The sequence below is a fragment of the Salvelinus namaycush genome, chromosome 8 (genome assembly GCF_016432855.1).
Source record: "Salvelinus namaycush isolate Seneca chromosome 8, SaNama_1.0, whole genome shotgun sequence".
NCBI classification, from domain to species: domain Eukaryota; kingdom Metazoa; phylum Chordata; class Actinopteri; order Salmoniformes; family Salmonidae; genus Salvelinus; species Salvelinus namaycush.
Genome location: NC_052314.1, coordinates 28,529,178 through 28,556,925, shown reverse-complemented (window position 1 = coordinate 28,556,925; position 27,748 = coordinate 28,529,178). Strand labels below are relative to the sequence as shown.

Here is a 27,748-nt window from a genome sequence, read left to right as displayed (position 1 = left end):
ATAAATTACATTACTTACATTGCGTTTGCCAATGCCCCTAAGATCATGTACATTTGATGCAGCATTATGACGACTCATTGTCACAATGGTAGGGATTAACTTGTTGGTCTTGGATCAGAGGCAGTTGCAGAGGCAGTTGCAGTGTGTTCTGTGTGGCGGATACGTTGGATTTATCGAACACATGCATCAAACTGTATGCGTAGACGGTTTGACAGAAATGGTAGCAGAAGTGTAACGTCCTGACCAGAGTTCTTATGTGTTTTGCTTGTTTAGTGTTGGTCAGGACGTGAGCTGGGTGGGAATTCTATGTTGTGTGTCTAGTTCGTCTGTTTCTGTGTTCAGCCTAATATGGTTCTCAATCAGAGACAGCTGTCAATCGTTGTCCCTGATTGAGAATCATATATAGGTGGCTTGTTTTGTGTTGGGGATTGTGGGTGGTTGTTTCCTGTCTCTGTGTTTGTATTCTGCACCAGATAGGACTGTTTCGGCTTTCACATTTTGTTATTTTGCTATTGGTTAATGTTCACCGTTTATTCTGTTGATTAAACATGTTGAACACTAACTGCGCTGCATTTTGGTCCTCTCATTCATCCCAGGAAGAAAGCCGTTACAGAACCACCCACCAACAAAGGACCAAGCAGCGTGGCTACGGGCAACGACAGCAGCGACAGCAGGAGCAGAGAAAGGAGGAATGGACATGGGAAGACGTTTTGGACGGCAAGGGTTGCTACACATGGGAGGAGATCCTGGCTGGAAGGGATCGCCTCCCATGGGAACAGCTGGAGGCAGTTAGGAGAACAGAGGCATCCGGAGAGAGGAACCGGAGTTATGAAGGTACGCGGCTAGCACGGAAACCCGAGAGGAAATCCCAAACATTTCTTGGGGGGAGGCTAAAGGGTAGTGTGGCGAAGGCAGGTAGGAGACCTGCGCCCACTTCCCATGCTTACCGTTGAGAGCGGGAGTACGGGCAGACACCGTGTTATGCGGAAGAGCGCATGGTGTCTCCTGTACGTGTGCATAGCCCGGTGCGGGTTATTCCACCTCCCCGCACTGGCCGGGCTAAATTGAGCATTGAGCCAAGTGCCATGAAGCCGGCTCTACATATCTGGCCTCCAGTACGTCTCCTCGGGCCGGTGTACATGGCACCAACCTTACGCATGGTGTCCCCGGTTCGCCAACACAGCCCAGTGCGGGTTATTCCACTTCCCCGCACTGGACGGGCTACGGGGAGCATTCAACCAGGTAAGGTTGGGCAGGCTCGGTGCTCAAGGGAGCCAGTACGCCTGCACGGTCCGGTATATCCGGCGCCACTTTCCCGCCCCAGCCCAGTACCACCAGTGCCTACACCACGCACCAGGCTTCCAGTGCGTCTCCAGAGCCCTGTTCCTCCTCCACGCACTCTCCCTGAGGTGCGTGTCTCCAGCCCAGTGCCTCCAGTTCCGGCACCACGCATCAAGCCTCCTGTGCGTCTCCAGAGCCCTGTACGCACTGTTCCTTCTCCCCGCACTAGCCTTGAGGTGCGTGCCCTCAGTCCGGTACCACCAGTTCCGGCACCACGCACCAGGCCTATAGTGCGCTTTGAGAAACCAGTGTGCCCTGTTCCTGCTCCCCGCACTAGCCTTGAGGTGCGTGTCTCCAGTCCGGTACCACCAGTTCCGGCACCACGCACCAGGCCTACTGTGCGCCTCAGCAGGTCAGAGTCGGCCGTCTGCCCAACGCCGCCTGCACTGCTCGTCTGCTCAACGCCGCCTGCACTGCTCGTCTGCCCAGCGCCGTCTGAGCCATCTGTCTGCCCAGCGCCGTCTGAGCCATCTGTCTGCCCAGCGCCGTCTGAGCCATCCGTCTGCCCAGCGCCGTCTGAGCCATCCGTCTGCCCAGCGCCGTCTGAGCCATCCGTCTGCCCAGCGCCGTCTGAGCCATCCGTCTGCCCAGCGCCGTCTGAGCCATCCGTCTGCCCAGCGCCGTCTGAGCCATCCGTCTGCCCAGCGCCGTCTGAGCCATCCATCTGCCCAGCGCCATCTGAGCCATCCGTCTGCCACGAGCCATTAGAGCCGCCCGTCTGTCCCGAGCCATTAGAGCCGTCCGTCAGTCAGGAGCCGCTAGAGCCGTCCGTCAGTCAGGAGCCGCCAGAGCCGCCAGCCAGTCAGGAGCCGCCAGAGCCGCCAGCCAGTCAGGAGCTGCCAGAGCCGCCAGCCAGTCAGGAGCTGCCAGAGCCGCCAGCCAGTCAGGAGCTGCCAGAGCCGCCAGCCAGTCAGGAGCTGCCAGAGCCGCCAGCCAGTCAGGAGCTGCCAGAGCCGCCTTCCAGTCATGAGCCGCCCTACAGTCATGAGCTGCCCTACAGTCATGAGCTGCCCTACAGTCGTGAGCTGCCCTACAGTCATGAGCTGCCCTACAGTCATGAGCTGCCACTCAGTCATGAGCTGCCACTCAGTCATGAGCTGCCACTCAGTCATGAGCTGCCACTCAGTCATGAGCTGCCACTCAGTCCGGAGCTGCCATTCAGTCCGGAGCTGCCATTCAGTCCGGAGCTGCCATTCAGTCCGGAGCTGCCATTCGTCCTGAGCTGCCTCTCTGTCCGGAGTTGCCCCTCTGTCCTGAGCTACCTCTCTGTCCTGAGCTACCTCTCTGTCCTGAGCTACCTCTCTGTCCTGAGCTACCTCCTAAATCATGTGGGGGCCTTGGGGAGGATTCTTAGGCCAAGGTCGTGGGCGAGGGTCGCCACTCAAAGGACGCTAAGGAGGGGGACAAAGACAGTGGTGGAGTGGTATCCTCGTCCACCGCCGGAGCCGCCACCGCGGACAGATGCCCACCCAGACCCTCCCCTTGAGTTTTAGGGGTGCGTTCGGAGTCCGCACCTCAGGGGGGGGGGGGGTACTGTAACGTCCTGACCAGAGTTCTTATGTGTTTTGCTTGTTTAGTGTTGGTCAGGACGTGAGCTGGGTGGGAATTCTATGTTGTGTGTCTAGTTCGTCTGTTTCTGTGTTCAGCCTAATATGGTTCTCAATCAGAGACAGCTGTCAATCGTTGTCCCTGATTGAGAATCATATATAGGTGGCTTGTTTTGTGTTGGGGATTGTGGGTGGTTGTTTCCTGTCTCTGTGTTTGTATTCTGCACCAGATAGGACTGTTTCGGCTTTCACGTTTTGTTATTTTGCTATTGGTTAATGTTCACCGTTTATTCTGTTGATTAAACATGTTGAACACTAACTGCGCTGCATTTTGGTCCTCTCATTCATCCCAGGAAGAAAGCCGTTACAAGAAGGGGAATGATGAATTTTTGTTGCACACATATCTAGATGATGCTGCATACCATTTTGCGCAATATCACTGTCGGTGTGATCGAGGCATAATCTACAACATACACTCAGCAAAATAAGAAACGTCCCTTTTTCCGGACCCTGTCTTTCAAAGATAATTCGTAAAAATCCAAATAACTTCACAGATCTTCATTGTAAAGGGCTTAAACACTGTTTCCCATGCTTGTTCAATGAACCATAAACAATTCATGAACTTGCACCTGTGGAACGGTCGTTAAGACACTAACAGCTTACAGACGGTAGGCAATTAAAGTCACAGTTATGAAAACTTAGGACACTAAAGAGGCCTTTCTACTGACTGAAAAACACCAAAAGAAAGATGCCCAGGGTCCCTGCTCATCTGTGTGAACGTGCCTTAGGCATGCTGCAAGGAGGCATGAGGACTGCAGATGTGGCCAGGGCAATAAATTACAATGTCCGTGCTGTGAGACGCCTAAGACAGCGCTACAGGGAGACAGGATGGACAGCTGATTGTCCTCGCAGTGGCAGACCACGTGTAACAACACCTGCATAGGATCGGCACATCCGGACATCACACCTGCTGGACAGGTACAGGATGGCTACAACAACTACCCGAGTTACACCAGGAACGCACAGTTCCACTTACCAGATGATCATTTGAAACTGAACTTCTTGTTGGAAGTTATTCTTGAAAAGGTAGAAGCTAACAAATTAGCAACAACATTCTCTTTGATAACACCTGCTGCAGCTGCTGCAAACTAGCTGTCAACAAAAGCTAGCTAACTAGACCGTGGAAAAACTACTGTTCGCTATTGCGCATTGACCTGTTGGCCTTCAAAAAGGTAGAAGTTTCCATACCTTATTGTAAAAATGGTCCCACCCATTAAGTCAAAATGTGATTGGTTGATTCCATTGTCACTCCAAAATGTTGCCCTAATTAAGTTGAATGGCAGATGCCTTTATCTAGCTTCTGATAGCCAATTGCTGACTTAGCTAGCTAGATCTTTCTCCCAAGAGACAAGCAATGAAAAATCTTTTCAGTGTTAACCCGTTCCTTTCCAACAAAAACTGAAGAGATTAAATCAGAAAACCTAGGCAAATAATAATATCATTATCATTATTATTATTATTGTCACGTCCTGACCTTAGAGATAATTTTAATTCTCTATTTGGTAGGTCAGGGTGTGACTAGGGTGGGAAATCTATGTTTATATTTCTTTGTTGGCCAAATATGGTTCCCAATCAGAGGCAGCTGTCTATCGTTGTCTCTGATTGGGGATCATACTTAGGCAGCCCTTTTTCCCACCTTCAGTTGTGGGATCTTGTCTTTTTGTGTTGTATGTGTTGCACTCCTAGCTTTACGTTCATTGAGTTGTTTATTGTTTTTTGGTGGAACATTTATAATTAAAGAAAATGTATGCCTACCACGCTGCACCTTGGTCTTCATTTAACGACGGACGTAACAATTATATTATTATTATAATTATTTTATAAATCCTTAGCCCTTCTCTGAAAGTGTAGAAGGCCCAGTGTTCCCCACTGTGTTTGGGTTAGTAATAATTTGAAGAGTGGCTCTATTTTCCCTCAGCATGTATTTTTTCACTATTCTGAATGTGTAACGGCTGTCCTCGCTGACAGAAGGAGAGGACCAAAACGCAGAGTGGTTAGTGTTCATTATTTAATGAAAGTAAAGCAGAACACTTCAAGATACAAAACAACAAACGTAACAAAACCGAAAACAGTCCCGTGTGGCACGAACACTGACACAAGATACAAACACCCACCAAACACACGTGAAACCCCGGCTGCCTTAGTATGATTCTCAATCAGGGACAACGATTGACAGCTGCCTCTGATTGAGAATCATACCAGGCCGAACACAAAATCCCAACATAGAAAATCACACATAGACAAACCCACCCAACTCACGCCCTGACCAACTAAATAAATACAAGACAAAAGAAAACAGGTCAGGAACGTGACAGAATGTCTAAAGAATCCATTTGTTGTTCTGAAAAATAATCACAGAAATACTGGTAATTTTGAACTGTTATTATCGTGGCGATTTGACAAAAATACAGTAGGATCATGGTCTTGAAATGGACTTGCATTTTTCTGGTTTCAGTTTTGACTCGGTCTCGGCCCTCCTCCGGTCTTGGTCTTGACTCGGACTCGATTTGCACCGGTCTTGGTCTTGACTCGGACTCGATTTGCACCGGTCTTGGTCTTGAATTGGTCTTTAGGTGATCTCGAACACAACACTGCTGTGAGGGCCCTCAGGGCCAGGACTAATTTCTTTAGGTTCCTGAGATTAAATAGTTGCCGTCGTGCCTTCTTCACCACTGTGTCTGTGTGGTTTGAGCTTTTCAGCTCCTCAGAGATGTGTACGCCGAGGAACTTGAGGTTTTTGACCGTGTCCACGGCAGCCCCATTGATGAGGATGGGGGCATGCCCAGCCTGGTTCCTCATGAAGTCCACACTCAGCTTATTTTTTTTCTGACGTTGATGGAGAGGTTGTTAACCTGGCACCATGCCGTCAGAGTGCCTACCTCCTCCCTGTAGGCTGTCTCATTGTTGGTACTCCTACTACTGTCGTATCGTCAGCGAACTTGATGATGGAGTTGGAACTGTGTGAGGCCACACAGTCGTGGGTATACAGGAAATACAGGAGGGGACTGAGGATGCACCCTTGTGGGACCCTGTGTTGAGAATTGGTGTCGAGGAGGTAATGTTGCCTACCCAGGTGGCCCGTCAGGAAGTCAAGGACCCAGTTGCATAGGGAGGTCTGCACATGCTCTGAGGGTGTGGATAGGGATGCCGTCTGGGCCGGCAGCCTTGGGAGGGTCAACACGTTTGAATGACTTACACACGTCCTCCATGGAGACCGTAAGTACGTAGCCCTTTTTGTCCTCAGGGGCTCTCCTCGTCCACTCAAAGTTGTCATTGTGCTCAAAGCGTGAGAAAGAAGTGTTTCGCTCGTCCGGTAGGCTGGCGTTGGTGTCCACAACGTGGCTGGCTTTCTTTTTGTAATCCGTGATCATTAGGTGTGGCCCCTGCCACATACACCTCGTGTCCCACCCGCTGATTTGCTCCTCCACTTTGTCCCTATAGTTGTTTTTCGCCATCTTGATCGATCTGCAGAGGTCGTATTTGTACTGTTTAACCATACTATTGTCCCCGGTTACCCTGCCGTGTTTATAAGCAGCATCTCTCTCCTTTAGTTTCCCTGCAAGGCTGCCATTGTATAGGATGAGCAATGACTAGAATACAGTATATGCATACACTACCGTTCAAAAGTTTGGGGTCACTTAGAAATTCCCTTGTTTTTGAAAGTAAAGCTAATTTTTGTCCATTAAAATAGCATCAAATTGATCAGAAATACAGCGTAGACATTGTTAATGTTGTAAATGACTAATGCTTTTTTATGAAATATCTTCGTAGGCGTACAGATGCCCATTATCAGCAACCATTACTCCTGTGTTCCAATGGCAGGTTGTGTTAGCTAATCCAAGTTAATCATTTCAATTTTAATCAATTGATCATTAGAAAACCCTTTTGCAATTATGTTAGCACAGCTGAAAACTTTTGTTCTGATTAAAGAAGCAATAAAACTGGCCTTCTTTAGACAAATTGAGTATCTGGAGCATCAGCATTTGTGGGTTCGATTACAGGCTCAAAATGGCCAGAAACAAAGAACTTTCTTCTGAAACTCGTCAGTCTAGTCTTGTTCTGAGAAATGAAGGCTATTACATGTGAGAACTTGCCAAGAAACTGAAGATCTCGTACAACGCTGTGTACTACTCCCTTCACAGAACAGCGCAAACTGGCCCTAACCAGAATAGAAAGAGGAGTGGAAGGCCACGGTGCACAACTGAGCAAGAGGACAAGTACATTAGAGTGTCTAGTTTGAGAAACAGACGCCTCACAAGTCCTCAACTGGCAGCTTCGTTAAATAGTACCTGCAAAACACCAGTCTCAAAGTCAACAGTGAAGAGGCGACTCCGTGATGCTGGCCTTCTTGGATTAGCTGACACAACGTGCCATTGGAACACAGGAGTGAAGGTTGCAGATAATGGGCCTCTGTACGCCTATGTAGACATTCCATAATAAAATCAGCCATTTCCAGCTACAATAGTCATTTACAAAATTAACAATGTCTACACTGTTTTCTGATCAATTTGATGTTATTTTAATGGACAAAAAAAGTGCTTTTCTTTCAAAAACAAGGACATTTCTAAGTGACCCCAAACTTTTGAAAGGTAGTGTATGAAGTGGGTAAAAGAGTATGTAAACATTGTTAAAGTGACCAGTGTACAATGTCTCTATACTGTACATGGGGCAGCAGAACCTAAGGTACAGGGTGGAGTACCGGGTGGTAGCCGGCTAGTAACAGCGATTCAAGTTCAGGGCAGGGTACCGGGCAGTGGCCGGCTAGTGATGTTTGTTCAACAGTCTGATGGCCTGGAGATAGAAGCTGATTTTCAGTCTCTCGGTCCAGGCTTTGATAAACCTGTACTGTCAATTCAATTCAATTCAAGGGGCTTTATTGACATGGGAAACATGTGTTAACATTGCCAAAGCAAGTGAGGTAGACAATACACAAAAGTGAAACAAACAATACAAATTAACAGTAAACATTACACATACAGAAGTTTCAAAACAATAAAGACATTACAAATGTCATATTATATATATACAGTGTTGTAACAATGTACGAATGGTTAAAGCACACAAGTTAAAATAAATAAGCATAAATATGGGTTGTATTTACAATGCTGTTTGTTCTTCACTGGTTGACCTTTTCTTGTGGCAACAGGTCACAAATCTTGCTGCTGTGATGGCACACTGTGGAATTTCACCCAGTAGATATGGGAGTTTATCAAAATTGGATTTGTTTTCGAATTCTTTGTGGATCTGTGTAATCTGAGGGAAATATGTGTCTCTAATATGGTCATACATTGGGCAGGAGGTTAGGAAGTGCAGCTCAGTTTCCACCTCATTTTGTGGGCAGTGGGCACATAGCCTGTCTTCTCTTGAGAGCCATGTCTGCCTACGGCGGCCTTTCTCAATAGCAAGGCTATGCTCACTGAGTCTGTACATAGTCAAAGCTTTCCTTAAGTTTGGGTCAGTCACAGTGGTCAGGTATTCTGCCACTGTGTACTCTCTGTTTAGGGCCAAATAGCATTCTAGTTTGCTCTGTTTTTTTGTTAATTCTTTCCAATGTGTCAAGTAATTATCTTTTTGTTTTCTCATGATTTGGTTGGGTCTAATTGTGCTGTCGTCCTGGGGCTCTGTGGGGTGTGTTTGTGTTTGTGAACAGAGCCCTAGGACCAGCTTGCTTAGGGGACTCTTCTCCAGGTTCATCTCTCTGTAGGTGATGGCTTTGTTATGGAAGGTTTGGGAATCGCTTCCTTTTAGGTGGTTGTCGAATTTAACGGCTCTTTTCTGGATTTTGATAATTAGTGGGTATCGGCCTAATTCTGCTCTGCATGCATTATTTGGTGTTCTACGTTGTACACGGGGGATATTTTTGCAGAATTCTGCATGCAGAGTCTCAATTTGGTGTTTGCCCCCCAGACCTCACAACCATAAAGGGCAATGGGCTCTATGACTGATTCAAGTATTTTTAGCCAGATCCTAATTGGTATGTTGAAATTTATGTTTACTGTCTCTGTCTGCTAGATGGTAGCAGGGTGAACAGGGAGTGGCTCGGGTGGCTGAGGTCCTTGATGATCTTCTTGGCCTTCCTATGACACCGGGTGCTGTAGATGTCCTGGAGGGCAGACAATGTGACCCCGGTGATGCGTTGGGCTGGCTGCACCACCCTCTGAAGAGCCATGTGGTTGCGGCACTGGAGAGAGAAGCGCTCCAGCCATTTCTGATCCTTTCCTTCACAGCAACTCTACTCAACCACCAGTCATGGTCATGGAGCTTAGGGCATGAATAATACAGGAGTAGATAGTGTATATAGATGCACTGGTGCTTTAGTGGGCAGATAGTCTAGATAAAACACTGCACTCAAATACACCAATCTAAACATGCTCTCTTTAGAGCAACATCTTACACCGTTCTTCTCACATTACATAAAGATCAAATTTGAGAGCCCCAGTGTCAACTAAATAGGCTACAATAAACATATTCAAACAATTATCAAACACAATTATAATGAAAATCACTCAAAATGATTAAAAAGTCTAAAACAAAATGATGAGTTACCGCAATTAGGTCCTCATTTCAAATTAAGACAGGGTTATAGCATCATGCACATTATATTACTATATTTGATCATTGAGATTTATATGAACTAATTATAATTATAATCATTCAATGAGGGAATGAAAATGTTGAGGAGCTCACTCAGAATGACAGTGAAGGAGAGGAAATTAATTATATCTATCCGGAGTGGTGTTACCGTGGTACACAATTAAAAACCTAACAAATCTCTCCTTCTCCCTCAATCTCTCTTTGTCTGTCGTTCTCTCTATCTGTTGTGTCAATATGTAGCAGCATATATTGATGGATGTAAAGATTGTTAGCTATACCGACAAGGCCTGTAATTGCCAACAGGATCAATATCATACTGTGTGCCTATAACTGCCCTGTATACATACTCCTACAGTCCAATTGACTCACTGAATAAGGCTGAAAACAGAAAAGTAGTGAGATGTTTGTATGACACACTTTGACATCTAAGATTAAACACCTGCTAACAAAATGTAATATATTTTGAATTTATATTTGTATGTTTGTTTATCTCCTGATCTTGACAAAACAACTTTTGTTATGTAATAATCATGAGAAAATGATAGATGCACTGGAGCTTCCACTAAGGAAGTCCAGAGGACATATGAATAAAACAATCATTCCCACTTTACGATCACAAGTTGTTTTGAGGTGTTTTGTTGAGATCAAAAGATAATTTTCTCATGATTATTACATAACAAAAGTTGTTTTGTCAAGATCAGGAGATAAACAAACATACAAATATAAATTCAAAATATATTACATTTTGTTAGCAGGTGTTTAATCTTAGATGTCAAAGTGTGTCATACAAACATACAAACGATACAAACATACAAAAACACAAACGTATTACATTTTGTTAGGTTGAGTTTAATATTAGATATCAAAGTGTGTCTTTAAAAGTGATAATGGGTCATGTCAGATAGATTTTGGGGGACGTTTAATCCATGTTCTGGGGCCAGGACTAAAATAGTTAAAGATTATTACTAACATCCACTACCGTTGTGCAAGACACTTAAACCCTAAATTGTTCCAGGGGCGCTCCACTGCGGCTGACCCTGTGTGTGTGGTCCCTTAATGTCTATGCTATGGTGTGGTCCCGCCGTCCCAGAGGTCTTGGAATAACATACGGGAAGCACTCTTTTCACCCCTCTTCGATCCCGAAATGACTTTTTCTAGCAGGTTAGGATAATTAATGTAGCAGGTTAGGAGACTGAGGTCAAGGTTAGGAAAGGGTTAGGGTTAGCAAAAATGTTCTCCTAACCTGCTACGAAAATCCATTTGTATCTAAGTGGCTTGAAAATAGTGTCCCCATAACATACAGCAAACTCTGATTTGGAAGCCATCTATAACCACTACAGTGTTCCATCCGTAGCATAATTGGGTTGAAACGTGTCACCGCTTTTTCTATCAGTAGCATCACTATCCTCCTCATCATCTATTGATCAGTATTAGTTTTACAGTTCCAACAATTTCTCATACCACCAAATTGTCTAGCCCACTGTATCTCGTATTCTTTCAATTGTCTCTTTCCAACTCCCCTCCTCCCTTCCACCACTGCGCGCTCTCTCACGTTGGCACATTAAACTATTCTCTGAGAGCGGGTTTAGCGGCAGTCAGATGGTGGAATGCTTCCGAGAGAAGCAATCCGTTCGGTCCATTATTGCGAAAGGAAAAGGGGCGGTGATAGAGGAAGAAGAGACATGGCATCTAAAGACATAACTGCCTCTTGTTTCGTCAGTGTGAGCAGGGATATTGCAGGTAGGGAAAATATCAACATTATTCCTATTCCCATTATCTCGATCATCATCATCTGTAACGTGTACGGATTCGGGCTTTTCCCAGTCTGCGACTGAACAGGCGCATTGGGGGTTTAGAAGCAACACCTCTTTCATATATGCTAGTGCCACCAAGCTTTGTGTGTCATTCTTTACATGTCATCATCTAGGCTAAACGTGCGTTGCATGATTTGAGCATTTAAAGTTCGACAATTATGTAAGGCAAAGACACCCTGCTTGCACAGGATTTACGATAAAAGCACAGCAGGCAGATCATGTAAAATCCCCAGGCCTGGGCCATAGGAAAAGGGGCGTTGTGAAAATCATCGTGTGCATCACGCGTGGGTTTACTCGCTCACGGTGTGATCTGCATTCAGAAATTCATGCTAGGTTGTAAGAATAGGAATTGTTACCCTCTCAGCGTGTTGGCAGTGAGCATGGTCTTTCTTTGTCTGCTCTGTGAGTGTGTGTGTGTGACAGAGAGATAGAGTGTGTGAGTGAGTGATTGTGAAAGATAGCGAGGGGGAGCAGCATGCATTTTCTTGCCAACAATTTGCATGTATTCTTCACTTTCCTTTATTGAACAAGCCAGACATGGACACTGTATACTACACTTTTCATTAGTAGAATTCTCAGATGATGAGGCTGCCATTGAGTTGACACAAGCTTACGTCTCAAAAACTCACACCATCAGGCCACACACACGCTCATGCACGCTCACACCTACATCACACACACGCACGCACACACACTTAGGCCTACCTAGCTACACACACACACTCTCACCCTCTAACCAACAACACACACACATGCTCGCGTTTGCAGGGAGTCTCTGCTGAGATAATTATTCCTAATGGCTCTATTAACCACACTGTGATAATTAATTCAGTGGAATCCCTGCCTTTCAATCCACTCACCTACCTGCCAGCCACTTCCCTCTGCCTCAGATAGACAGCTATATAGCATCAGACTCCAAGTGGCCAGAGCCAAAATACCATCTATGTTTAAACAGTCATCATGGTGTTCAGATCATCATCTTCTTCATCATCATCAGAACATTACTCTAAGGATCCTGTCAGAACAATCAGACTCAGCAGCATTCTCTTATTTGACCATGCATTAGTCACAGGTGAAGTACAGCACATTCAGGGCTTTGGGTGGTTGGTTATCCATGATCTAATACCTTTCACCATCTCACCATCTCACCATCTTACCCTCTCCTCGTGTCCTCCGCTTTAGCCTCGCCCCTGTCTCTCTGATGGTGACTCTCTATGTCAGTGTGCCTGTCTGTCTGTGAGGGGATGTCCTCAGGCCAAGCCAGGTTATCTGCAGGTGTCTGGCAGGTGTGGGGGGGGGGGGTTACACCTCTGACTGGGATTATATGTGACATCAATGCCTCGGTGACTGAGACTCACTTGAGCAGAGAGGATCCATGTGGTTGCTGGTAGTAGTCATATTGTGCACATAAGGTTGTTTGTGTGGGAAGAAAAAATTGTCTGGCAATGTATTCTGAATCTTATTAATAACAGAATGAATGCGATTGCAGGTTTTCGCCTATGAAACACACAATTAATAATAATAAGATGTTTGTTGCTTTATTTGGATTATTAGATGAGCAATAATGAAAAGCCAAAAGTGCTTGTTGTATGCATAATAAAAGACAATTAACAGATAATAATGGAACAAATACAACAACAAACAGGAGAGAAAAAAACAGGCAGTTTTTTGTCTCGATCCAGTCTCACCAGCCTCAAGTACTGTATTCCAGCTTTGGCTTCCATATATAAAAAAAATGCTCTCTATTTTATGGCTTCATTCTGTCCTCGCTCACATATCCTTGTTTTATTGGGCAATTTCTGTGCGCCTGCCATGGAAAACAATACTGTTATTTACTTTTTTAGTGAAAGATCCAACGGTTTTGGAGACTCAATGGTTTTATCCTCTGATAATCTCCCTCTGTTTATGAAATGCCAGATGTAGGTTTTAAATGACACGGTTGGTCTGTCTTCAGTTGTATGGCGAAAGGGCTGTGCACTCAAAGGTCAAGCTCATCTCTTTCACAGTTCTGATGTACTGTATACTTGGTTGATGTGTGTCATTTGTGTGTGGGAAATGTTTGCTTTGTGTGTATTAGTGTGTATCTGACCATGGGGATGGTTTTCTATTTACAGAGAGTATCAGGAAGATTGTTGACAAGTCATCCATCAAGTTTATACGCGGCATTAAGCTTGACACCAAAAATGGCAAGTCAGAGGACCGGATACTGGTGAGTCCTGTTTTATCTGAATAACTTCGTCTGGTGAAAGTAACATTTGCTATATTGATGCGCTGGCTGCGGAGTGGGTGGTATTCCCACAGATCATTGTTGATCTATTGATATAGAGGAGCTCTCCAGGCCATCCACACACAGTACTACTCCGTCCCTCACTACGTCAATACAAGTCTGATGCAGTGGAGGATTCCTCCACAAGACATCGGATGGAAACCGGAAGGTTGGTTTAGGAGAGACATGATGCAACATAGGCAGTATTGAAGTGCAATTAATCACTATGGTCAGACTGGCCACATGCCATGAATATATTGAGTTGATATGCTGCTGATTCCCCATACCGGCTGTGCCTGTCTGGGCATTGTGGTGGGACAATGTAGGACACGGAGGTCTGTAAGAGCATCAGCTTGGGGAGGGGTCTGTTTGAGGCTCTGCCTCTGTGAGACCCTGGTGGTGGAGGCAGTGCCAGGCGCGGGCGGACCTCTGCCTTTGATACTGGGGTGCTTTCATCAGAGAATATGGGGCAAAGATGTGACATCTTCAATAGAGGAGCTGCAGCCCTGCCAGTTTATAGGACTAAATCTGGGCCAGTGAGCTCTTAAGTGTATAGATCCCAACCTATGTAAGTACAGAAAATAGGCAAAAGTATAAGAAATAGAACAACCAAATAACTGAGACTGTACTAACAATTCCACATAAAACTGCATTGAAATGTTTTCATGTTTTTGTGCTCCTGAAAACTACCAGCTGATGAGGCAATGGGCTCACACCCCCAGCTGGGCAGACTAGGCCTTGGCAGGGAGTCGTTCCCTCGATGACTGCTTAATGATTCATTATACGGCGAGTTGGAAGAGTTTTGCAATGTGCACCCATTGATATTCAGGGACTATGTCTCTCTGCCAGGACAATGTTATCCATTAAATCCTCGCTGTCCAATCTCTCTCTGCTAAATGGTTCCTTTTTTACTCTGAACTAGAGTAGGGTATCTATCTGGAATTCTAGTCTCTGTGGTGCTTAGATTAAGGCTGAGGAGAGTGTTAGGATTTAAGCGGTCAAGGTAAAGCTTGGGGAAGGGTTTGGGTTAAGAGTAGGGCTTGCTGATAAAGCCTGAGCGAGGGTTAATGTTTTAAGGTAGGTTCAAGTTCAGGCTGGTAGGTTCTTCTTTCATTGTTCGTCTTCCTCTCCCATCAGGTTTGCTTGAGGCCATGTCATGTACTTTAAATTAGGCTTTGGTTTCCTTGCTTGTGAATTATTTAACCAGGTACTGGAAGTACCTTATTCATGTATAACAGTTGCCTTACCCCCTTATCAAGCCAATAAGAAAAGACAGGCATCATCTCTTCTCCAAAAACAGACACATAAAACTGACACATAATTATATGATGCGTGCAGTGTGTCTCTTTGATCTGGAAGACTTTGATAAGGACTTCTCTCCTGGGGTGACCTGTTTCCCCGTCTCTCCTGCACCATCAGCATGATTTACTTCTATATACTCATATGGTACAGTACTGACACACTGTATCCACTGCCACCTCCTACCCAGTATACCCTCCCTCCCTACTCATCACCTTAATGTGATACAATCCCTACGTTTTAATTAACTCCTTCAGACACAGTGTCTTTGAAGTGGTGGAATGCAGGAGTCTCTCTTGCTCTCTCTCTTCTCTCTCTCTCTCTCTCTCTCTCTCTCTCTCTCTCTCTCTCTCTCTCTCTCTCTCTCTCTCTCTCTCTCTTTCTCTCTCTCTCTCTCTCTCTCCGTAACTTCCGACACTATCGTTGTGGTTTGCTGTTGTTGTGTGTGGGTGTTGTGGCTGCCGGCAAGTGTTTGGCTCTGATGAGTAGAACCAAGCACCTCTCTCCCGAAATGCAAAAGAGAGGGATAGCCACAATTAAATTACTGCATTTTATTAAGAAGGCATACTGTACTAGCTAGTGTTTCTAGAGAGAGGACGAATGAGAGAGAGAGAGAGAGAGAGAGAGGCAGAGAAAGATAGCCAGAGAGAGAAAGGCAGAAAAGAGAAATGTTCCTCCATCCCTCCTCAGGGAGATGTTTAAAGGGGGCATCAGAGATGAAGAAGCAAATGATCAGGAGCGAAGGAGCAGAAAAAAGAGCAGAGGACGAGAGTCAGAGAGAGCAACTGAAACATATTTGCTGTTTGTTTATCCGGTTAAAAAAAAGTATAAACTGTGCTGTAGCAATAGTTACTAAATGCTCTTCGCTCTCCTCTAAAAGATGGAGACAGGAGCATGAGAATAGGGTATATAGAGATTGTGTTTGTAGCTGAAGGTGATTGTATGTGTGTGAGTACGTGTACAGTACATGTGGGTGTGTGTGTGTACGCGGGCAGACGGGTGAATGTGGGTGCTTTTAAATCACTTCCCTATGGAACTATTATTGTTGTGACCATTTCTATAAACCATCTTAATACACATCCTGAGAATGCAATCATCCCCAGTAAACAGCATAGCCCATCAAAGCATGATGCTGTGGCAGAAAAGATTCCTGCCCAGATCAATAGGTGAATACAGAGAGTACTCCTCATTTCACTCTCTCCGTTACCACGGCAACCCACGAGAGCGTTGGATGCCCATAGTGAGTCTTGAATGTGCAGTGAACCTTTGCTCAGTGTGGATGTCATTTGCTAATGTTTCTCCGTCTGACTCAGGTCCTCACAACATGGAGACTCTATTTCCTGACAGCCAAGGTTCCAACAAAGGTAGCCATCATGATCACTATGTCATTAGCTACTGTTTACCATACACCAAACTCTCAGCATTATGTTAACAAATGTGAATTTTTATTACAGATTGAGGTGACATTTAACTTCTTGGAGATCCGAGCCATGAACAGTCACCCAGAGTTTCAGGCGAGTAACATATGCCAGATTAACTGAGGTTTTGAATGGCCATGTTGGTGCATCGTCCATGTGGCCTCTTTTATTTGAACTGATTAGTTGTTTGAACAGATTTATAATGGAGTAGGCCTATTAGCAACATCATCTCAACATCTGAGCAATCAATCAAATCAGTTAATCTAATCTACAATGTGGAGATACTGTATGAGGATCTTAATTCATGTAAGTAGAGCTACAGCAATTCGGTCTCTGCTTGGATATTTACTGCAATTAACTGTTAGTTATCTGGCATCATGCCGAAAATCACTGGTCCGTCTATCACTCTTCATTGAAACGACGTTGTTGTTGTTTTCCTATGCAGGTCGTCATAGACTTGGACAAGTCCACTTATTCCCTGAGGCTTCAGTCACGTGACCACCTCAGTCATGTGGTCAGCCACGTTAACTTTGCCCTGTCCAGAATATTCAACAACTCTGTTTTCTCGTAAGTGTCCATTTTCAGGCAGCATAGACTCCTGTACCTGACAGCTTTGAAACCCAGACAAATTATAAATAATGTTAGCTATTATGTCCCTTCTGAAACTTGTCCCCTCTCTCTCTCTCAGTCCCTCCATCTGTCATTCAGACAGTGACCTTTCTGAGGGAAGCAGGAAGTACTCCCCCAGCTCAGAGACGTCTGTTGAAACCCAGAGGGCCTGTGGTAAGAAACACACAGACAGGCAGGAAGACAGACGGACACAGATATACAGACTGCATAAGAGACAGATTCTAGTTGATGATTGACAGACAGGAAATTGTTGAGTAAATTGAAACGAGAGGCTGAAAGCAGGTCCTCATTAAGTGACAAATGGATAGAGAAACCCACTGCACTGCATGCAGTACATATTTTCAAGTTAATTCTTAGCTTTTTACACAGACATTGTAAACGTAGGGTAATTGCACTGCTTGTCATCTCTATTTTCTCTCTCTCAGTGAAACAAACACCTGCTCTGTACCCCTGTCCAGCAGTCAAATAACCAAATCACCCTCTAGTGGCCTCATGGGTGGAATGTTGTTAATATTTTTAATCATTCCATAATTAATAAACATATTGGTTTTTTTTTACGCTGAATATCCAGTGTTTCTACAGTACCAGTCAAGAGTTTGGACACACCTACTCATTCAAGGGTTTTTCTTTATATTTTCTATATTGTAGAATAATAGTGAAGACATCAAAACTATGAAATAACACATATGGAATCATATAGTAACCAACAACTTTTAAACAATTCAAAATATATTTTATATTTGAAATTCTTCAAAGTAGTCAACCTTTGCCTTGATGACAGCTTTGCACACTTTTGGAATTCTCTCAACCAGCTTCACCTGGAATGCTTTTCCAACAGTCTTGAAGGAGTTCCCACATATGCTGAGCACTTGTTGGCTGCTTTTCCTTCACTCTGCGGTCCAACTCATCCCAAACCATCTCAATTGGGTTGAGGTCAGGTGATTGTGGAGGCCAGGTGATCTGATGCAGCACTCCATCACTCTCATCTTGGCCCTTACATAGCCTGGAGGTGTGTTGGGTCATTGTCCTGTTGAAAAACAAATGATAGTCCCACTAAGCGCAAACCAGATGGGATGGCGTATCGCTGCAGAATGCTGTGGTAGCCATGCTGGTGACAGTGGTTCTTCCTGTAAAAGTTGCGTCATACTGCAGTATACCTTCATCCTCATCATTCAGTTAATTGAAATTCAAATTTGAAGTCGTGCACAATTATCAGTTTCTATTTGGTTTAAATCGCCCATTCATTGTCAGGTAGAGACAAATTGGGACCCAAAAGCATAATCAGTGCTCTAACTCCCCCTTGCGGTGGTTTGGAGCAATGAAGCACTGATGCAGGGTAACATACTATACCACAAATTACCTCTAAATCCCGTGGCATAATCTCAAAACTTTTAATTGAGGAACCACTGTAAGTGTGCCTAGAATTCTAAATAAATCACAGACAGTGTCACCAGCAAAGAAGCCCCACACAATCACACCTCCTCCTCCATGCTTCACGGTGGGAACCACACATGCGGAGATCATCCGTTCACCTACTCTGCATCTCACAAATGCATGGCAGTTGGAACCAAAAATCTCACATTTGGACTCATCATTTCTACTGGTCTAATGTCCATTACTCGTGTTTCTTGGCCCAAACAAGTTTCTTCTTCTTATTGGTGTCCTTAAGTAGTGGTTTCTTTGCAGCAATTCGACCATGAAGGCCTGATTCACACAGTCTCCTCTGAACAGTTAATGTTAAGATGTGTCTGTTACTTGAATTCTGTGAAGCATTTATTTGGGCTGCAATTTCTGAGGCTGGTAACTCTAATGAACTTATCCTCTGCGGCAGAGATAACTCTGGGTCTTCTTTTCTGGTGGGGGTCCTCATGAGAGCCAGTTTCATCACAGCGCTTGGTGGTATTTGCGACTGCACTTGAAGAAACTTTCAAAGTTCTTGAAATGTTCCGTATTGACTGACCTTCATGTCTTAAATGAATGATGGACTGTCGTTTCTCTTTGCTTATTTGAGCTGTTCTTGCCATAATATGGACTTGGTCTCTTACCAAATAGGACTATCTTCTGTATACCTCCCCTACCTTGTCACAACACAACTGATTGACTCAAACGCATTAAGAAGGAAAGAAATTCCAGAAATGAACTTTTAACAAGGCACACCTAATTGAAATGCATTTCAGGTGCCTACCCCATGAAGCTGGTTGAGAGAATGCCAAGAGTGTGCAAAGCTGTATTCAAAGCAAAGGGTGACTACTTTGAAGAATCTCAAATCTCAAATATATTTTGATTTGTTTAACACTTTTTTGGTTACTACATGATTCCGTATGTGTTATTTCATAGTTTTGATGTCTTCACTATTATTCTGCAATGTAGAAAATTGGTACTGGTTTTGTTATAATACATTTCAACTCTATATCTGACATGGTACAGGTGTCTTCTTTTGTTAAGCCAATAACAATGTGTGTGAGGTGTATAGTTTTGTTTCAGAGTAGATTTGTTTAAGACTACCAAGAAACACTCTGTGTGACCCCTATTTAGCCCAATGCAGTAAAAGGTTAAAACCCTCCTCTCTCACCATCATCTATTTTTCTTCCTCTCTGTCCGTCTCAGGAGGGTTTTCCGAGACCTACGCTGCCCTGTGTGACTACAATGGAATCAGCTGCAAAGAGGAAGTGCAGTGGGTAAGAGCTATGGGAGTAGGCTTGTTGTGTGTTAGTGCAATGGACTGTTATAGTGCTTTCACAAAGTATTCATACCACTTGACTTATTCCACATTTCATTGTGTTACAGCCTGAATTCAAAATTGATAACATATTTTTCAACCCATCTACACACAATACCCTATAATGACAAATAGAGATTTTTTTTTGTTGTTGAAAAATATAGAAAATTAAATACATAAATATGTAGTTAACATAAGTATTCACACTTCTGAGTCAATACATGTTAGAAGCACCTTTGGAAGCGATTACAACTGAGTCTTTCTGGGTAAATCTCTCACAGCTTTGTACACCTGGATTATTCTTTAAAAAATGATTCAAGCTCTGTCAAGTTGGTAGTTGATCATTGCTAGATAACCATTTTCAAGTCTTGCCTTAGATTTTCAAGCTGATTTAAGTCAAAACTGTAACTCGTCCACTCAGGAACGTTCAATGTCATCTTGGTAAGCTACTCCAGTGTATATTTGACCTTGTGTTGTAGGTTATTGTCCTGCTGAAAGGTGAATTTGTCTCCCAGTGAAAGTAGACTGAACCAGGTTTTCCTCTAGGATTTTGCTTGTGCTTAGCTCTATTCTGTTTCTATTTATCCTAAAAACTATCTAGTCCTTCCCGATGACAAGCATAACCATAACATGTGCAGCCACCACCATGCTTGAAAAAGTGGCACTCAGTGATGGTTGTGATGGATTTGCCCCAAACATAACACATAAAGTTAATTTCTTTGCCAATTTCTTTGCAGTTTTACTTTAGTACCTTATTGCAAACAGGATGCATGTGTTTTCAGTTTTCTCCTATCACAGCCATTAAACTCTGTAACTGTTTTAAAGTCACCATTTGCTTCATGGTTGAATCCCAGAGCGGTTTCCTTCCTCTCCGGCAACTGAGTTAGGAAGGACGCCTGTGTCTTTGTAGTGACTGTGTGTATTGATACACCATCCAAAGTGTAATTAATAACTTCACCATGCTCAAATGGATATTCAATGTCTGCGTTTTTTTATCCATCTCCAAATAGGTGCCCTTCTTTGCGAGGCATTGGAAAACCTCGCTGATCTTTGTGATTGAATCTGTGTTTAAAATTCACTGCTAGATTGAGGGACCTTACAAATAATTGTATGTTTGGGGTACAGAGATGAGGTAGTCATGTTAAACACTATTATTGCACACAGAGTGAGAGAGTGAGTCCATGCAAACTATTATGTGATTTGTTAAGCACATTTGTACTCCTGAACTTATTTAGGCTTTCCATAACAAAGGGGTTGAATAGGGGATACCTAGTCAGTTGTACAACTGAATGCATTCAACTGAAATGTGTCTTCCACATTTAACCCAACCCCTCTGAATCAGAGGGCTGCCATAATCAACATCCACGTCTTCGGTGCCCAGGGAACAGTGGGTTAACTTTAAAAAATAAAGGAGAGCCGCACACTTTAGGAGCCCAGATGCAAAAAATATATATATTTTTTGGCACATTATAAGATCCGATGATAGTATCGGTAATGTGTTTTTGGACCTTCCCTTGGTCGTATTCTCGCGGGGCAGAAACCTCAGAGATCAATTGGTAAATTCTGATTTACCACCCCAAGATATCCCTGCACAACGTGTATTTGCGCCCCTACTGGATGGAAACTACAAGTGTAATGTCTGTGCTCAATGCAATGGCACTTATAAATGTAGATCCTTCAAACACCCCCAAACAGGGAAACAGATCCCAATCAAAGGTGTTATCATGTGCTCCACTAAGGCAGTTATTTATCTTATAACTTGTCCTTGTGGTAAAAATTATGTGGGTAAAACAAAGTGTGAATTAAAAGTATGTATCTCTGAGCATTGTAGCACCATTAGGTGCAAAAACCCGACTTACCCAGTTGCGGCCCACTTTTTGGAAGAAAACCACTCGATTTCGTCTATACGTTATATTGGTATCGAACATGTCACCCTCCCTAGAAGAGGGGGGTGACCACGACAATTTATTGTTAAAACGAGAGGCTGCCTGGATCTTTAATTTAAAGACCCTTGCTCCCTTCGGTCTCAACGTAGACTTTGATCTGAAGCCATTCTTGTGATTATTGTGATTTTGCTATTGTAAATGTTTGTAGGCTTATGTAGCCAAATTTTTATCTATGATCGTACGCTATCCATTTATGTTTTTTGTATGCTATTTTAATATATGAGAATTAGCCAATGATATCAGGCCACACCCGGCCATGATTACAGACATCTGTGTGTGTCTTTTGACACTATCTAAATGAGTCACCCCGCAGTGTTTGTCATTATACCCTGATGAAGACACGTTGTCTGTCGAAACGTTGGACATTACATTTTTGCATCTGAGCTCCTAGAGTGTGCGGCTCTCCTTAATTTTTTTAAAGTGTTCCACTCCGCTAGCCAGCACCTCGCCTAAATAGGTGTGTGTTTCTTTTGCCTCTAAACAGTGGGTTAACTGCCTTGCTCAGGGGCAGAACGACTGATTTTTACCTTGTCAGCTCAGGGATTAGATCCAGTAACCTTTCAGTTACTGGCCCAACGCTCTAAACATTAGGCTACCAATAGGCTACCTACTTATTGACTCAAGACATTTCAGCTTTTCATTTTTGATTAATGAGTAAAAATGTATAAAAACTTAATTCCACTTTGACATTATGGGGTATTTCATGTAGGCCAGTGACACAACATCCCAATTTTAATTCAGGCTCTAACACAACAAAATGTTGAAAAAGGCAAGGTGTGTGTATACTTTCTGAAGGCGAAAAAATAAGAACACTGCACTTTCAAATGAGGGGGTAATATACTATAGCAAGTGGACTCATGGGTAATCTTGCTCCTAGGATGTGGACACTATCTATCACTCTCAAGACAACAGGGAGTTTAACCTAGTGGACTTCAGCCACCTGGAGAGCAGGTGAGAGAATGGGAGAGGGAGAGAAAGAAAGAGAGCAGACGCTATCAAATGAATGCTGCTGCAGCCTAAACAAATCCAGCTGCTAAATTAATATCGAGGGTATTTTAAAAATGTACCCGTTTCGATACAGTTATTGTTGTGTGTTTGTGACAGGGACTTGGCAGTGATTGTGGCCTCAATGGCATACAACACCTGGTTCACCAAACTATACTGTAAGGACCTACGCATAGTAAGTATCGTTCTGTCTGTATCTCCGTGTGTTTCAATGGTAATTGAAAGAAGTTATAAGCATGTAATGACACAATATATTTTTCATTTCAGGGGTCAGAGGTCAGTGAGCAGGTTTTGCACACACTCAGTAAATCCTCCAGCCTGGAAGAGCTCACTCTGGAGAATGCTGGTCTCAAATCGTGAGTTTTCCTTTCTTCACAAAACTCTCTTACTCTTTCTTTATGACTAAGAAGAGTATTGGAACGAGAGAAAGAGTGTTTGTTTGTGTCATTGTGTCTACGTCCAAATGTGTGTATTGTATATTGTGTATGTTTCAGTGACTTTGCGCAGAAGCTGTCAGTTGCGCTCTCAGAGAATCCTGCTGCTGTCATCCACTCTCTGAACTTGGCACACAACACATTGGACAACCAAGGTACCAAGCAGATGCCTTATTTCCTTTTAGACTCACACATTTGCCTATTTCTGTTTTAGTGACATCTCTCCTCCCTCTGTCTCTTGCTTTTGGTGTAGGTGTGTCTAACCTCATCCAGCAGGTGTGTCGTCTCAGTAAAGGACTGCGTCTCCTCAACCTCTCCAAGACCTCCCTTAACTCCAAAGGTTTGGACTGCTTCATCTCTCCATCCTTCCATCTCTCATTCTCTCTACCAGCCCCACCCAGAGAGAAGGCCCCACCTCCCTGTCCTCCTCCATGTTACAGAAGCATACACATCCCCTCAGCGTCCCCTGACATTAATACAGGGCAGTAACTCAGCAGACAGGGACAGTCAGCTGGAGAATCAGTTAATGAACACCTTTGACTACATTTGGGTTTTATGAAGCTGCAACAGCTGATTGAACAGGTCACTAAGCCATGCATGCTAGATTTATAGCTGAGGTGATATAAACCTCTGTACCCCCTGTAAGTCCCCCCTGAACAGCTCAGTGTGTTGTCATGTTTTGTGTCTACTATACAACAGCTTCAAGATTTACGATGTGTCCCCATGGTAACCATCTTTCAGGCGACCTGCTCTCTATTACTTCCCACACTTATTGAGAGTTTGAATACTGAATATTGAATTAAGAATGATACCACACACGTTTACACAGTCTGATTCTGCTGACAGATGTAGGTGAGAATCACATAATTCAAAATGTTCTGAAGTGTTTTCCCCCCCTCTTTGGTAAATTTGCATTAGCTAGCTGAATGCATCTCTCTTGGCTTCCCCCTCACCCTCTCTGTGTGTCTCAGGTGTGGTGTCTCTGTCTCAGGCTCTGTGCTCCAGTGATGAGTATTCCAACTCTCTACTGCACCTGGACCTGAGCAAGAACCCTGGGGTCCTGTCTGGGGAGGACGCTTCGGTCAGAAAACACACACACATAAACGCATACACTGAGTGTACAAACCATTGGGAACACCTGCTCTTATCATAGACTGACCAGGTGAATCCAGGTGAAAGATATGATCCCTTATTGATGTCACTTGTTAAATCCACATTAATCAGTGTAGATGAAGGGGAGAAGACAGGTTAAAGAAGGATTTTTAAGTCTTGAGACAATTGATCCATGGATTGTGTATGTGTGCCATTCAGAGGGTGAATGGGCTAGACAAAATATTTAAGTGCCTTTGAACGGGGTATGGTAGTAGGTGCCAGGCGCAACAGATTGATTGTGTCAAGAACTGCAGTGCTGCTGGGTTTTCCACACTCAACAGTTTCCCGTGTGTATCAAGAATGGACATTGGACATTGGATACCCAATTTCGTGGTATCCAATTGGTAGTTACAGTCTTGTCCCATCACTGCAACTCCCGTATGGACTCGGGAGAGGCGAAGGTCGAGAGTCGTGCCTGCTCCGAAACACAACCCAGCCAACTTTTTATTATTGTTATTTGTCTTTTTTAAATGTTATTTATTTATAAAAACTTTTTTTTTTACCCCTTTTTCTCACCAATTTCGTGGTATCCAATTGGTAGTTACAGTCTTGTCCCATCACTGCAACTCCCGTATGGACTCGGGCCGCACTGCTTCTTGACACAATGCCGCTTAACCCGGAAGTCAGCCGCACCAATGTGTCGGAGGAAACACCGTACACCTGGCGACCGTGTCAGCGTGCATTGCGCCCAGCCCGCCACAGGAGTTGCTAGAGCGCAATGGGACAAGAACATCCCTGCCGGCAAACCCTCCCCTAACCCGGACGACGCTGGGTCAATTGTTCACCGCCCCATGGGTCTCCCGGGCGCGGCCGACTGCGACAGAGCCTGGACTCAAACCAGGATCTCTAGTGGCACAGCTAGCATTGCGATGCAGTGCCTTAGACCACTGCGCCACTCGGGAGGCCCCATCTAGCCAACTTGACACAACTGTGGGAAGTATTGGAGTCAACATGGGCCAGCATCCCTCTGGAACACTTTTGACACCATGTAGTCCATGCCCTGGCGAATTGAAGCTGTTCTGAGGGCAAAAGGGGTTGCAACTCAATATTAGGAAGGTGTTCCTAATGTTTCGTAAACTCAGTGTACATACACTCACACTTTGTATACAAACCAAAGGTAAAGTAAATGCCCTGATTATGCCTTATGCGTGAGTTTCTCAGTTAAACATTATCGTCTTTTCTCTCTCGTTCTACAGAATCTGTACCTTTTCCTTTCCCAGCCTAATTGTCTGGTCCATTTGGACCTGTCTGACACTGACTGTGCCGTTGACTCTGTGAGTATCTAGTGGCTCTGTGAGTTAGATTTTCATTTGCACACTTATATAATGTAGGATTTAATGAGTTTCTCTACACCCTTTGCAACCTCTGTCTCTGTTTTTCATCCTCTATAATCCTCAACCCCTATCTTTTTCTCTTTCCCACTAAAATTGCACAACACAACTGTCTCTCCTCTCTCGCGTAGCTATTTGGGGCTCTGCTGAGGGGGTGTTGTGCTGATCTCTCCTACTTGAATCTCTCCAAAAATTCCTTCTCACACAGGTTAGTCACATATTTGAGATTAACTATTTATTTGGTGTGATGTGGCAGAAAAACGCTTTGAGGCTCTGAGTGAAGATAGAACACTAATTTTAGCAAGAAATCTTTTCTTCTTCAGAAATCCTCAGGCTTCATCTTTTGCTCTCTCTCTTTTTCTTTTCACTCTCTCTATCTGCCTTTATCTCTGTTGCTCCCTCAAATGAGAAATCAGAAATGAGCTTTGTGGGAACCGCTGGAACATTGTGTTTCCTCTCTGTGGGTGTGTCGGGTCGATTTAAACGAGAACTTGCAGAGCTGTCTGCATAGATAAGACTCATGAATATTTAAGCAGAGCTATTCATCATCTGACCCAACTTGCTCCCTCCTCTTTGGCCAGCTTCATTTTCTCTCTCTTTCTCATTTAATCTCAATCCTCTCGCCACTTTATACCGCTCATCTATACCTCCTTTTGCTCTCCCTCTCCTCTCTCTGTCACGTTCCTGACCTATTTTCTGTTAGTTTTTGTATGTGTTAGTTGGTCAGGACGTGAGTTTGGGTGGGCAGTCTATGTTTTCTGTTTCTATGTTGGTTTAAAGGGTGACCTGATATGGCTCTCAATTAGAGGCAGGTGGTTTTCATTTCCTCTGATTGAGAGTCATATTAAGGTAGGTGTTTTCACACTGTTTGTTGTGGGTGGTTGTCTTCCGTGTCTGTGTTTGTTTGCACCATACGGGACTGTTTCGTTCGTTCATCGTTTATGTAGTCATTTTTCCTGTTTGTGCGTTCTTCGTGTTATATGTAAGTTCGTATGTTCAGGTTTGTCTACATTCGTTTTGTTATTTTGTAAGTATTCAAGTGAAGTTCGTGTTTTTTGTCTACACTGGAATTAATTCATTATGTCTAAATACAACGCTGCAGTTTGGTTCAATCCCTGCTCCTCCTCTTCGGATGAAGAGGAGGAGGAACGCCGTTACACTCTCGTTCATCTCCCTCTGACCTCTCTCTTCTCCTAGGAAAGTGAAGGAGACCTTGCCGTTGTTCCGCCAGTTCTTCAGCTCGGCCTTCAGTCTCACCCATGTCAGCCTGGCCTCTATGAAGTTACCCCCTGATGCCCTGAGGTCAGTTCCCCTATTCTCCTATTCTCCCCTGCTCTCTCTCACACACCTACAGCTCACTAGAATGACAGGGGCAAGTTTAGCTGCACAACACACCGGTCGCTATGGCACTTGAGACTGAGTTAAAGGGTGTGAACTTGCAGACAGAGGAGGAGGAAAAATGGTCTTTGTTGTTGTAAAACAAGTCAATACCCTTTCCACCTATCACATATTGTTTGTATTTTCTTCCCATTCTGTCTTTCTTTAGGTCTCTTTTCATAGGTCTGACCACAAACCCTCACATTAATGACCTTCACTTGGACATCAGTGGCTGTGAGGTACAAGTCTGTCTTTCTGTCTGTTTGTCTGTCACTCTGCACAAAGAACATTCAATTCCTGCTGGCCTTTATAATTTCCCATCTCTGTCTCTCTGGCATTCTTTTCTTATGTTTCAAGTAAGGACTTAGTGTACAGTAGATATAGAGTGCCTGCGGAATGTATTCAGACCCCTTGACTTTTTCCCCATTTTGTTACGTTACAGCCTTATTCTGAAATTGATTAAGTAAAAAAAAAAATCCTCAGCAATCTACACACAATACCCCCGAGCAAAAACAGGTTACATTTTTTGGGGCACATTTATAAAAAATAAAAAACAGAAATACCTTATTTACATAAGTATTCAGACCCTTTGCTATGAGACTTGAAATTGAGCCCAGGTGCATCCTGTTTCCATTGATCATCCTTGAGATGTTTCTACAACATGTTTGGAGTACACCTGTGCTAAATTCAATTGATTGGAAATTATTTGGAAGGCACACGCCTGTCTATATACAGTGCATTCGGAAAGTATTCAGACCCCTTCCCTTTTTTTCAATACACAATTCCCCACAATGACAAAGCAAAAACAGGTTTTA

General features: G+C 44.0%; 1 protein-coding gene across 3 annotated transcripts in view; it reads left to right on the top strand.

Moving 5' to 3' along the window:
* Nucleotides 1–11,148: 11,148 nt before the first annotated feature.
* LOC120052596 (capping protein, Arp2/3 and myosin-I linker protein 3-like) overlaps nt 11,149–27,748 on the top strand; it is a 53,710-nt gene continuing 37,110 nt past the window's right edge. For 2 of the 3 annotated variants that reach the window (XM_038999597.1, XM_038999596.1), the window contains exons 1-17: nt 11,152–11,282; nt 13,471–13,565; nt 16,235–16,285; nt 16,376–16,435; nt 16,785–16,906; nt 17,028–17,122; nt 19,577–19,647; nt 22,512–22,585; nt 22,739–22,814; nt 22,907–22,995; nt 23,134–23,228; nt 23,327–23,413; nt 24,045–24,154; nt 25,422–25,499; nt 25,688–25,764; nt 26,754–26,858; nt 27,103–27,172. In XM_038999597.1, the coding sequence (XP_038855525.1) occupies nt 11,225–11,282; nt 13,471–13,565; nt 16,235–16,285; nt 16,376–16,435; nt 16,785–16,906; nt 17,028–17,122; nt 19,577–19,647; nt 22,512–22,585; nt 22,739–22,814; nt 22,907–22,995; nt 23,134–23,228; nt 23,327–23,413; nt 24,045–24,154; nt 25,422–25,499; nt 25,688–25,764; nt 26,754–26,858; nt 27,103–27,172 (1,413 nt within the window). In that variant the 5' untranslated portion in view covers nt 11,152–11,224. Of the gene's footprint in view, nt 11,283–13,470; nt 13,566–16,234; nt 16,286–16,375; nt 16,436–16,784; nt 16,907–17,027; nt 17,123–19,576; nt 19,648–22,511; nt 22,586–22,738; nt 22,815–22,906; nt 22,996–23,133; nt 23,229–23,326; nt 23,414–24,044; nt 24,155–25,421; nt 25,500–25,687; nt 25,765–26,753; nt 26,859–27,102; nt 27,173–27,748 lie in introns of all 3 variants that reach the window. The other variant, XR_005477391.1, reaches the window with a different exon arrangement.